This window comes from Molossus molossus, unplaced genomic scaffold, assembly GCF_014108415.1.
Source record: "Molossus molossus isolate mMolMol1 unplaced genomic scaffold, mMolMol1.p scaffold_m16_p_1, whole genome shotgun sequence".
Taxonomy (NCBI): Eukaryota; Metazoa; Chordata; class Mammalia; order Chiroptera; family Molossidae; genus Molossus; species Molossus molossus.
This window is the reverse complement of record NW_023425344.1, coordinates 100,364,088-100,376,864: the sequence shown is the minus strand read 5'-3', so window position 1 is coordinate 100,376,864 and position 12,777 is coordinate 100,364,088. Positions and strand designations below refer to the sequence as shown.

Sequence of the window (12,777 nt, the reverse complement as noted above, 5' to 3'; positions counted from 1 at the left end):
TAAATTTCTAGTTATTAGTAAGTCCTGAGGATGTAATGTACAGCATGGTGACTATATATAGTTAACATTGCTGTTTTGTATATTTGAAAGTTGCTAAGGGAGTAGATCTTAAAAGTTCTCATCACAAGGAAAGTATTTAAAAACCTATAAGCATGTTTGCTGATGGATATTAACCAAATATAATCATTTTACAGTATATATACATATAGCAAATCATTATGTGATAGCCTAAAACTATTATGTTGTTATATGTCAATTATGTCTCAGTTTTTAAATAAATAAATTTTTAAATGCACATTAAAAACATGGTTGGATAGCAGGAGTTCAGTAACTGGGGATTCTGATGGGGGCAGGACAGGTAACCAGATCCTGGTGGGGTTGCCACAGGGCAAAAGGAAATAATGTGAAATACTGGACTGAATGGAAATCTAAGGCTAGGCTTGTGTGCTCCTGGATTTTGCCTAAGGCTGACCATGGTTCTATGTGTATTCGGGCATTCCTCTCTCCCAGGGTTTCAATAGCATGGTTTGAGGTCAAGGTGCAGTGGTCTGCTGCGTGCAGTCCTGGCTCATCTTGAATTTACAAAGCAGTTGGTTCTGTAGGACCTGCCCAACACAGGCCATGTTGCCTGAGCAGGTGATTAGCATCATTCCACAGACAAGCACAAAACTTGGTTCTGATTCAGGGTTCAGAACAGGTCTGTCAGTCTTGTTTATCAAATAGGAGGACATGAAAGAAATTCACCCAGCAACTTCAAAGAACTTCTCCTGTGATAGGCAGCCCTAGATAGCACTTCATTTGCAGTTAGGAACGTTAAAATAAACAGTTGTCAGGATCAGCTCAAATCAGTTGTACAAAAGGTTAATCTTGCGCAGGGCAGCCCACTCACCCCAGAAATACCATTCTGGGTGTGCACAAAGCGTGCCAGATGTTCTTATTCTTTCAAGGCTTCACTGCTGACCTAGTTACCTAGGAGTACATTCCGGTGGTGTCCACAAGCCCTCTTCTACCAGTACAGGAAGAATGGATAGGTACACTTTTAAACTGGAAGTTATATCGTTCATACATCATAGGCCCTAGTTATCAGGATTATAAATGCATTTATTTATTCATTGATTTTTAGAGAGAGAGAGAAGAGGGTGGAGAAGAAAAGAGAGAGAGAGAGACAGAGAGAGAGAGAGGCATCGATTTGTTGTTCTACTTGTTTAAGCATTCATTGGTAGCTTCTTGTTTGTGCCCTGACCGGGGATCCAACCTGCAACCTTGGCATATTGGGATGACACTCTAACCAACTGAGCTACCTGACCAAGGAGGGTTGCAAATTAGCAGGGAAATTGAGACAAAGAGCACAATGAAAGGTATAAAAAAATCAAAGTGTCACATTCAGTAAAGGTGAATGGATACTTTAAAAGGTGAGTGGATACTTTAAAAGGTGAGTGGATACTTAGAAAAAACAAAAAAGACTTTTTATATTTAATCCTCAAAGTTTCTTGTCTTCTTAAGAATTGTTTATTCAGCCTTTCATATACTCCTGCACAATTTGAAGATCTTGTCTCTGAATTTGAACTTATGGGTTAGATAGTGCTGAACATCTCTACATTAGGCTAAGTGTGACTAAGTGAAAAATGTTAGTTTCCTTATCTGTGAGATGAGGATTTGAACTATCTTTCTATTCAATTATTACACTTTTTGTCAGTTCCATTGCTTTAACTTCATGGTTCACCTAAGGACCTTAGTCATCAGAGTAGCAAAGAGTGCCTTTGAAATACCGGACTCTTGACTACGAATGTATTGCACTCTGGACAGTGGTATTATTTGACCTCAAGAGAAACTAAGGCAAGAATATGTACATATCTTGCCAAAACCTCAGTATTACTGGGATATCAACTTGAAGCGCATGACTTTGTTTACGGATAGCACATTATTTTTACATTTCTGACAGTGAACATAAAAGTCCCAGAATAGTTTATATTAGAGGTGATATCACAGAATCACTGTGTTAGAAAAGTGAATTTCATCTTTTACTTATGTTTAAAAAAAATCATCTCTATGGCATTTTTCAAAAATAAAGATTTCCACCCTGGCTAGTTGGCTCAGCAGTTAGAGCATCGACCTGCAGACCGGGGAGTCCTGGGTTCGATTCCCACTAACGGCACATACTTCGGTTGCAGTTTGTCCCCAGCCCCTGCTGGGGTTGTGCAAGTGGCAACCAATCGATGTGTCTTTCTCACGTCGATGTTTCTCTCTCTCTCTTCCTCCCTCTCTCCCTCTTGCTCTATCTGAAGATGAATGCAAAAAAAAAAAAAAAATTTTAATAAAAAAAAAAGATTTTCTTATTTACCAGGTAAAAGTTTTCTTTTTAATTCATAATCTGTTGGAGGCAGTTTTATTTTCTACTAATGTTTTAAAACAATCATTTATTATAGGCCATGGTTTGAGCCAGAGAGTGGAGTAATGGTCTAGATAGAGTTTGGTGATCTGTGGCCTGAGACTGAATGTTTAATTTTATTTAATTTTAATTTACATTTAAAATTAAACAGCCACATGTGCCTAGAGATTACTTTATTGGACAGTGCAGGTGGTGGAATTTGAAGGTCGGGGACATTGTGGTTACAGAGAGCTAATATTTTATAAGGATTTTGGTGGAATGGGAGCTATGTAACTTTTGTAATGACAGTGGTCGTACATCATGTGTACCTATTGCTTTATAATTTTTTCAAAGTTTGCTGTGACTTCAACTCTTTGACATGTACTGTTTTTTTCTCTGCAGTGAGGAGGAGCTCCCGTATCATAATGCAGTGGTGGAACGGGTAAGGCCCGCTCTGTGATTACTCACAGTTACTGGTGAAGTATGTTTATCAGAGGAGTAAAATCTACCACCTTTCGGATTTTGAGTACCATATTATATATAAATGGGGCAGTCACTGTTAAAATTTGACCCTAAGTATATCACTGTAAGAAAGAAATTAATGGGGAAATAATTTTAGGTGATTTGATGGAACTTCTGATACTTGAGAAAAGGAAAGGTAGCAGTTTTCAGAAAAGATTTGTATTCTAGACAGGTAGTTCTCGATCGAGGAGTGCTTCCTAATGCAGAGCCTTGATTTTGTTTGTTTGTTTGCTTATTTATTGTAATATGTTTTTATTGATTTTTTTTTTTAGAGAGAGAGGAAGAGAGAGAGAGAAACATTGACATGAGATAGAAACATCGACCGGAAATTGAACCGGGACCTCTCAGTCCATGGGACGCTGCTCAATCCACTGAGCCGCACTGGCCAGGCCTAATGCACAGCCTTTAAAGAGCACGGCTGCTTAGGACCCACCTGCGCCTGTCGAGTCAGACTCGGCAGGAGGCGGGGCAGGTAATTTGTACAAAGTTTCACAAGGGATTCTCATGTGTCCTGTGGCTGATAGAGCCTCTTCTAGACCAGTAGCTCTTTGTGACATCGTGGGTCCATGAGGCTTTAATAAACTCTCCCACAAACAACAACAAAGTTTGCTGTAGCCAAATAAAGATGTTAGCTTTATAAGGACTTAGAAAAGTCTTATATGTAGTAAACCTGTCACTTTTTTTGGTAACTTGGAGTTTCTCCTTTCTTCATTATACTTGGCTAGGGAGCTGGTTCCATAGCTGAGAACTAGGGACTGAATATTTTAAAGTTGGTCAGAATCCCCCTTCTCTGTTTTTTTTTTCTGTTACCAAAAAGTGAACTGTAGAATGAAAGGGAGGCTCCTGATTGGGTTTGTTCTTAGTTTGTTTATGTTTAGTGAGGAAGGAGGTTGAGTTTCAGATAATAGAGGTAAAAATAAAATTGGAATTTGAAAAAATATTTTAGAAAAGTCTTCCTAAAATAAAAATTTTCTGAAAATAAAAATTTGTAACATAACTGAGATGTAGACAGAATTGGCATTTTACATACATATAGTTCCCTGTAGGTACTTCATACAGTTGAATTCTTTTGTTACTTCCTCATTCTCTCAGTATCATACCTTGGTGTTTTGGCAGAGGAATTTGTTTTTTAAATAGCTACATTCTTACATAGCAGTGGACTCGGTATTGCCTAGAATATTCGGATCAAATAGACATAGTTTCTGCCTTTGAGATGCTCACTGTCTGCCCAGTGACCAGAGGAAGGTCAGTGAGGCAGTGCGTGGAGGTTGATGATTGGTAGCTTTGGGAGGCAGTATTAGTGAATGAAATGGCAGTGCTGGTGGTGGGGAGGGCAGATCTGTGGCTAAGGAGCGAATGAGAAGGAAGTGAGCATTTTCTAATTTTGCCTCTGGTGAAGTTTCTACCAGTCCACTTTGAAATGGGAACGGAAGGATTCGTTTCCACTCTGGCCATTCTCTTGTCTAGTGCCCTGATTTCACTAACCCCTGGATCCCAGTGACACCACCGCTGTTTGGTTGTCCTCAGCACACTCATGTCTTCATTCCCCTCTCTTCCAGCTCAGTTCTGCAGTCACTCGCACATACCTTAACCTCCCTCACCTCCCTTGCTGCTTCTGGGCTAAACTACAGTCCTGGTTAAAGCCAACTTCCTGCCACTGCAGTGCTTGCACCTGCATGGCTCCGTGCAGCTAGGCAAAGACAGCCATGCTGACGGCTTTTACTTTAAACTCACTAGTGCTCCCAAACCTCAGCTGGAGCATGAGCGCTGCCTGGTCACGCTGCTCCTCCCTAGTGAATGTCTGCTGTCATTTCAACTGCCGGAACCCTCTCTTCCTCCTCAGCCCTCCAGTACCTCCTTTTCCTCCTGCTCTCAGCTAATGGCCTTGCTTCTTATTTCTTGTCGGAAAACAGAAGCAATCAGAAGAGGACTTCTGGGGCTTGCACAACCACACCCACCCACCTCCGCCATCCGTGCCCAGTGCTCTAGTTCCTGCGCGTGTCAGTGTTGATCGTTCAGGGACATCGCTCTGTCCCTCTCTCTCTATTCCCCTCTCTCTCCTGAATTCTTTCTCTTTCTACTCTATTGTTTCCATCAGAGTAAAATCTATTATTACTCCCATTTAAAAACACCAGTCTTCCTTTGACCCCATTTCCTCCTCAGCTACTGCTCTGATTCCTACAGCATTCTCTGTTGCCCTTACTCTTTTTAAAATTTTTTTTTAAATCCTCACCCGAGGACACTTTTGCATTCATCTTCAGATAGAGCAAGAGAGAAAGAGGTAGGAAGAGAGAGAGAGAAACATCGATGTGAGAGAGACACATCGAGTGGCTGCCACCCACACAACCCCAACTGGGGCCAGGGACAAACTGCAACCGAGGTACATGCCCTTAGCGGGAACCAAACCCGGGTCTCTCTGGTCCGTGGGCCGATGCTCTAACCTCTGAGCCAAACCGGCCAGGGCTGTTGCCCTTACTCTTGCCTACAGTTCTTCCTTGTACCCTTTCCAGTCAGATTCCAACTTGCACCCTCACCCATTGCCATTATCAGGGTCTCTAACTACCTCTATACTGTTACATCACGTAGTCAATTCCCAGTCTTGCCCTTGACCTACCAGCAGCATTTGACATGGTCGGTTACTCTCTGTTCTGACACATTCTCTTTTCTTGGACTTCAGAACTCAAATATTCTTCCTTCCTCGCTAGCTGCTCTTTCTCAATTTGCTCTGCTAGCTCTTTCTCACCTCCTCGGTCCACACTTCAGGGTGCCTCATGGCTCAGGCCTTGAACTTGCTTTTCCTATCTGTGTTTCTTCTTTCATAATCTCATCTAGTCTTTGGCTTTAAATGCCAACGGTACATCGATGACTTGGCTCTCTCAGTCCCAGACTTGTATATTTTTGTATATACATTTCAATGTCTAGACTTGGATGTCTGACTTACTGTATATGCCTAGGTGTCTAATAAATGTTCACACTGGGGTTTCTGTTATTCTCTTCAAATCTTTTCTATTAATAAACTTCCTTATTTCAGTAAATGGGAACTCCTCTCTTCTAGTAGTTCAGTCTGAAAACTTCTGAGTTGTCTTTGACTTTTTCTTACCCCTCTTTTCATCTCTTAGCAGTCCTACGAGCTCTGCATTCAAAATGTATTCAGAATCTGATCACCAGCTCTACTTCTGAACCCTGGTCCACTGCAGTCTCCCTTCTGGAGCTTCCCACTTCCTGCTTCTGCTACCATTCCCTTCCCCCCAGAGTCTGTCTGTTCACCGAAGAGCCAGATGATCCTGTTAAAATAAGATCATGTCATTCTCTAATTGAAACACAGGAAGGGGGAAAGTCCTTGGAATGGCCTGCAGAGCCCTGTATGACCTGGTTTGCGTGAAGTCTCTTCATCTCATCTCCTGCTGCCTTCTCTCGTCACTCACTGGCCTCCTTAGTGCTTCTTGAGCATGCTCATCACATTCCTTCCATCAGGTCTTCTGAACTGGCTGCTTCCGCTCCCAGGGTGCTCTTCTCCCTGATTGGGACAAGTCTCAGCCCCTCATCCTTTAGGTCTCGTATTTCACCTTCAAAAAATTACCCTCTCTGGCCATCATTTCTAAAATTGGAAACTGCCCTCCACAGTACTAATTATTCCCTTCCTGCCTTTATTTTTCTTTTTAGCACTTATTATTTTACATAGTAAATATTTTACTTATTATTATTATTTTTTATCCTCACCCAAGGAAAAAATTTTTTTTCATTTATCTTTAGCTAGAGTGGGAGGAAGAGAGGGAGGAAGAGAGAGAGAAAAAAAACCATCGATTCGAGAGAGACACATCGACTGGTTGCCACCCACACGACCCCAACAGGGGCCAGGGATCAACTGCAACCAAGGTACGTGCCCTTAGCGGGAACTGAACCCAGGACTCTCTGGTATGCGGGCCGACACTCCAACTGCTGAGCCAAACTGGCCAAGGCTTTTACTTATTTTTTTATTTGTGAGTTTCCTCACTAGGATGTAATCTCTATGAGGGTTTAAAAACAATTTTTTTTTCTTTATTGATTTTAGAGAGAGAGGAAGGGAGAGGGAGAGAGAGAAAGAACATTAATTGGCCGCTTCCTGCATGCCCCATACTAGGGATCGGGCCCACAACCTGGGCATGTGCCCTGACTAGGAATTGAACTGGCGACCTCTTGGTGCATGAGTCAACACGTAACCATTGAGCCACACTGGCTGGGCTCTATGAGGGTTTTTTATTTATTTATTTATTTATTTATTTATTTATTTATTTTATGAATTTTTTATTTATTTTTTTGTTACAGATATTTTACCTTTTTACCCCATTGGCACCCCCCACCCCACCCCACCTCCACCCCGTCCCCGGCTTAGTTGTCCATGTCCATTGGTCATGCATACATGCATATAAGTTCTGTGGTTTATCTCTTCCCACCCCCCCACCCCCTCTTCTGAGGGGTGTCAGTCTGTGCCCTACTTCCATGTTTCTGGGTCTACTGTATTCCTCAGACTGTTATGTTCATTATATTCCGTATATAAGTGAGATCATGTGGTATTTGTCTTTTTCTGCTTGGCTTCTTTCACTTAGGATAATACTTTCCAGGTCCCTCCATGTCGTCTCAAAGGATAAGAGATCTTTCTTTCTTACCGCTGCATAGTACTCCATTGTGTATATGTACCACAGCTTTTTTATCCATTCGTCTACTGATGGACACTTGGGCTGTTTCCAGATCTTAGCTATTGTAAATAGTGCTGCTATGAACATGGGGGTACATATATTCTTCCTGATTGGTGTTTCAGGCTTCTTAGGGTATATTCCTAGAAGTGGGATCACTGGGTCAAATGGAAGTTCAATTTTTAATTTTTTGAGGTAGCACCATATTGTTTTCCATAGCGGCTACACCAGTCTGCATTCCCACCAGCAGTGTATTAGAGTCCCCTTTTCCCCACACCCTCGCCAACACTTGTTGTTTGATGATTTGTTGATGGCGGCCATTCTGACAGGTGTGAGGTGATACCTCATTGTTGTTTTAATTTGCATCTCTCTGATGATTAGTGATGTTGAGCATTTCTTCATATGTCTTCTGGCCATTTGTATGTCCTGTTTGGAGAGGTGTCTATTCAGCTCCTCTGCCCATTTTTTAATTGGGTTCTTTGTCTTCCTTTTGTTGAGTTGTAGGAGTACTCTCTATATATTGGAAATTAACCCCTTATCTGATACATCATTGGCAATGATGTTCTCCCATACAGTGGGTTGCCTTTCCATTTTGATGATTGTTTCTTTCGCTGTGCAGAAGCTTTTTAGTTTAATGTAGTCCCATGTGTTTATTTTCTCCTTTATTTCTGTTGCCTTAGGTGATGTATCAGTGAAAATTCTGCTCCGTATGATGTCTGAAATTTTGTTGCCTACATTTTCTTCTAGAATTTTTATGGATTCACGGGTCACATTTAAGTCTTTTATCCATTTTGAGTTTATTTTTGTGTATGGTGTAAGTTGATGGTCTAGTTTCATTTTTTTGCATGTAGCTGTCCAATTTTCCCAACACCATTTATTAAAGAGGCTGTCTTTACTCCACTGTATGCTCTTGCCACCTTTGTCAAATATTAATTGAGCATATTGCCTTGGGTCCATTTCTGGGTTTTCAGTTCTGTTCCACTGGTCTATATGCCTGTTCTTGTGCCAGTACCAGGCTGTTTTGGTTACAGTCGCTTTGTAGTATAACCTGATATCTGGTATTGTGATCCCACCTACTTTGTTCTTTTTTTTTCAAGATTGCTGTGGCTATTTGGGGTCTTTTTTGGTTCCATATGAACTTTTGAAGTATTTGTTCTAGTTCTATGATATATGTCGTTGGTATTTTGATGGGGATTGCATTGAATCTATAGATTGCTTTGGGTAGTATGGACATTTTAATGATGTTAATTCTTCCAATCTATGAACAGGGTATGTGCTTCCACTTTTTTATATCTTCCTCTATTTCTTTTTTCAATGACCTGTAGTTTTCTGCAAATAGGTCCTTTACTTCTTTGGTTAAGTTTATTCCTAGGTATCTTAATTTTTTTGGCGCGATGGTAAATGGGATTGTTTTTTCAGTTTCTCTTTCTGTGAGTTCATCATTGGTGTACAAGAATGCCGTCGATTTCTTGACATTAATTTTGTATCCTGCTACTTTGCCAAATTCATTTATTAAGTCTAGTAGATTTTTGATGGAGTCTTTAGGGTTTTCTATGTATAATATCATGTCATCTGCAAATAATGACAGTTTCACTTCCTCCTTTCCAATTTGGATCCCTTTTATTTTTTCTTCATGTCTGATTGCTGTGGCTAAGACTTCCAGTACAATGTTAAATAAGAGTGGCAAAAGTGGACATCCCTGTCTTGTTCCCGTTCTTAATGGAAATGTTTTTAGTTTCTGTCCATTGAGTATGATGTTGGCTGTAGGTCTTTCATATATGGCCTTTATTATGTCGAGATATGACCCTCTATTCCTACATTGCTGAGCGTTTTTATCAGAAATGGATGCTGGATTTTGTCGAATGCTTTTTCAGCATCTATTGATATGATCATGTGGTTTTTATTCTTCATTTTGTTTATGTGGTGTATCACGTTTATTGATTTGCGAATATTGTACCAGCCTTGCATCCCTGGAATGAATCCCACTTGGTCATGGTGAATAATTTTTTTGATGTATTTCTGGATCCGATTTGCTAATATTTTGTTCAGGATTTTGGCGTCTATGTTCATCAGGGATATTGGCCTGTGGTTTTCTTTCTTCGTAGTGTCTTTTTCTGGTTTTGGAATTAGAATTATGCTGGCCTCATAGAACGTGTTTGGAAGTCTTCCTTCTTCTTGAATTTTTTGAAATAGTTTGAGGAGAATGGGTGTTAGTTCTTTTTTGAATGTTCGGTAAAACTCCCCCGTGAAGCCATCTGGGCCTGGGCTTTTGTTTGCTGGGAGAGTCTTGATTACCTCTTCAATTTTCTATGAGGGTTTTTTTAAATATGCTTTGTTCACTGCTATATCCCCAGAACCTAGAGCAGTGAACACAGTATGTTAATACGTGTGCAGTAAGTGGCAGCTGAATGAATGACCAGATGAATGTAATGACTGCTTCACAACTAACTGTGTTGATTTAAAGACTGGCCGAGAATGTTCCTTCTTCAGAGGTTAAATATCCTCTATTTGAGAAATCAGGCAGAGAAGAGTTGAAAAGTATCTTGTAACAAAAGATACCCATGTTTGGCAAAATAGAAACCTGGCAACAAAATATTGACTTCTCTCTCCGATGCCCACGCCCTACCACTTTAAAAATAATCTCCTGGTCCAGAAAAACCAAAAGTCTGGAAATTAGTGATACAGATTTAAGAAATGTGACAGTAAGGAAAAGAAGAAATATAAGACAGATGCTAGTGGAGGGTGCATACTTAGGTAGGCTTTAAAAAAATACTTTGGCCCAGCTGGGGTGGCTCAGTGGTTGATTGTCGACCCATGACCGAGAGGTTGCTGGTTTGATGTCTGGTCAGGGCACATGCCCATATTGTGGGCCAAACCCCCAGCGGGAGGCATGAAGGAGGTGGCCAGTCAATGTTCTCTTTCATCGATGTTTCTATCTCTCTCTCCCTCTCCCTTTCTCTCTCTCTAAAATCAATAAAGAAAAATGTAATTAAAAATACTTTATTTGGTGCTTTTTTTAATTAAAAATTTTTTTTCAATCCTCATCTGAGGATATTTTTCCATTTATCTTCAGATAGAATAGGAGGGAGGGAGAGAGAAGAGAGGGAGAGAGAGAGAAACATTGACGTGAGAGGGACAAGTCAACTGGTTTCCTCCTGCACAACTCTGACCAGGGCCAGGGCCAAACCACAACCGAGGTATATGCCCTTGACTGGAATCGAACCCAAGACTCTGGTCTGCAGGCTGATGCTCTAACAACTGAGCCAAACAGGCCAGGGCTAATTAAAAATGTTTTAATGTTGACATTTAATGCAGGAGTCCCTTTTAAAAGATATTTGCCTGTACAATGCAATGAAGCTTGTAATTAATTGGTTGTTTAATCTCAAGAGTTTAATATAATAGGAAATCACTAAAAATGACCTGTGTACACCTTAATAATTTAACGTAAGATGTAATTTTATCTTCATTTGTCAGTTTTTTATTGAAAAAAGGGGCAGGGTTCTGAGGCTGCTGACTGAGGTTCCATTATGTCTTTTGTACGTAAACTGCTCTCATATTGTGTGACCTGCCTTTTACAGTTTTGGGAGAACGTTAGACCCATGCAGAGCAGTATAAGGCAAGAACCCTTTTAGTGTATCAGGATTTCCTCCAGTTTTTTTTGGTCTAAGTTTAGTTTATGTTGTCTTCAGTGACTGCCCAGTCCTAATGGCCAAGCTCTACCATTTCTAGGGAGCTAATAAAAAATTCTACATGTGTGACCTTGTTGAATAAGATAAATGGAAATGATAGCCTTGCCGACATCTGAAGTGTTTCCTAATCTTTACAAAGCACACACTTGAAGCACGCACTTGCTGCCGTTTGGGAAGCTTGCACACTAACGCCCAGCTAAGTGATCATGGCTTTAGTTTCAGGTGTGCCAGTGTATTGTTTTACAGAAGGCAGTTCTCTGTGTAAAATAAGGATAGTCCCTCATAAGAGGATTAGTGTTGATATTTGCAAAGTGCTTTGGATTCCTCCAAATAGGCAATTAAGCAAGTAAACAAACACACTTATTATGTTTACTCTGCAAAGAACAATATTAATAATGAATTATATTGTTTCTTTGAGCTTATTGATGTTTTTAATAAGGAGGAAAGGATATATAAGACAATGTATTTTCGTGGATTCATCTATTTATTTATGCAGTGCAGTATTTTGCAAGGCTTACAAAATATTGGAGCCTATTTATATCTTTCAAAATTATATTTTAATTTTATGTGATTTGAAATCTTAAAATAGATGACTGACAGAGTTCTCAGTGTTACTGTCAAAATACAAAGCTTTCCTTCGTCTTGTCCTCTCCTGACCTCTGCTGGTAAGGTGTAGGTGTGCGCGTCTCTGGTCAACTTGATCCTCTGCCAAGCATCCTAGTACTCAAAATAGAGAAACAATAAAGCATCTGAAGACTTAAACTTCATTAAAGCGCTAAAATTTCTCTTTCTAGAAGAGAAGACTATCTAATATCCATCCATGCATTGTGTGTATGTTTTGCCTTAACTATCTGTACTATTAATTATGTTAGTAGGGGCAGGAGCCCTGGAAAAGACAGAAGAGAATTTAATCCTATGTGAATATCAGCAGTTGTTAAGTGCTTACTGGTCCTGCATGTGGTTAAAAATATAGTTGCAGATCACTGGAGGTTGAGAGGTAACAAAGAAGATACTGGCCCCAGTTTTAGACTTTAAACCCTCCTTCCCCAAGTAGGAGGGGGGCAGTCATGACTTAGAGGGAACAGCAATTTAAGATAATCGAGAATCAGATTGCACACTTCAAATGGAAGTTTAGTCCTTTACTGAAAACAACCCTTGGGAAGAAAAGTACACACAATGTACCATATTTGTAGTTAGTGGAGGTAATGGGAGATAGAGATAATAGAGGTAATGACGAAGTGATAGAGAATATAGGACGAGGATTAAGACCTCTGTATAGTTTTCCTTTGATATATGTTGTTCTAATATTCTCTGGGGAGTAGAATTTTCTTATACTAGGGTCTCATATGATTTTAAAAATTGCAATAATGAGCACATCTTGTACCCAGTTCTTAGTTTTTAAATATAATTCCCCATTTTAAAAAATCCACTGTTTCTTAAAGAAATGATTGGTGTATGCCCTGGCCGGTTTGGCTCAGCGGTTAGAGAGCATCGGCCTGTGGTCCCGAGAGACCCGGGTTCGGTT

General features: G+C 40.2%; 1 protein-coding gene across 9 annotated transcripts in view; it reads left to right on the top strand.

Moving 5' to 3' along the window:
* The window catches only part of USP6NL (USP6 N-terminal like), a 160,667-nt gene that overhangs the window by 89,430 nt on the left and 58,460 nt on the right, over window positions 1-12,777 (top strand). For all 9 annotated transcript variants that reach the window (XM_036259910.1, XM_036259968.1, XM_036259915.1 and 6 more), the window contains one exon: window positions 2,771-2,810. In XM_036259910.1, the coding sequence (XP_036115803.1) occupies window positions 2,771-2,810 (40 nt within the window). The remainder of the gene's footprint in view (window positions 1-2,770; window positions 2,811-12,777) is intronic.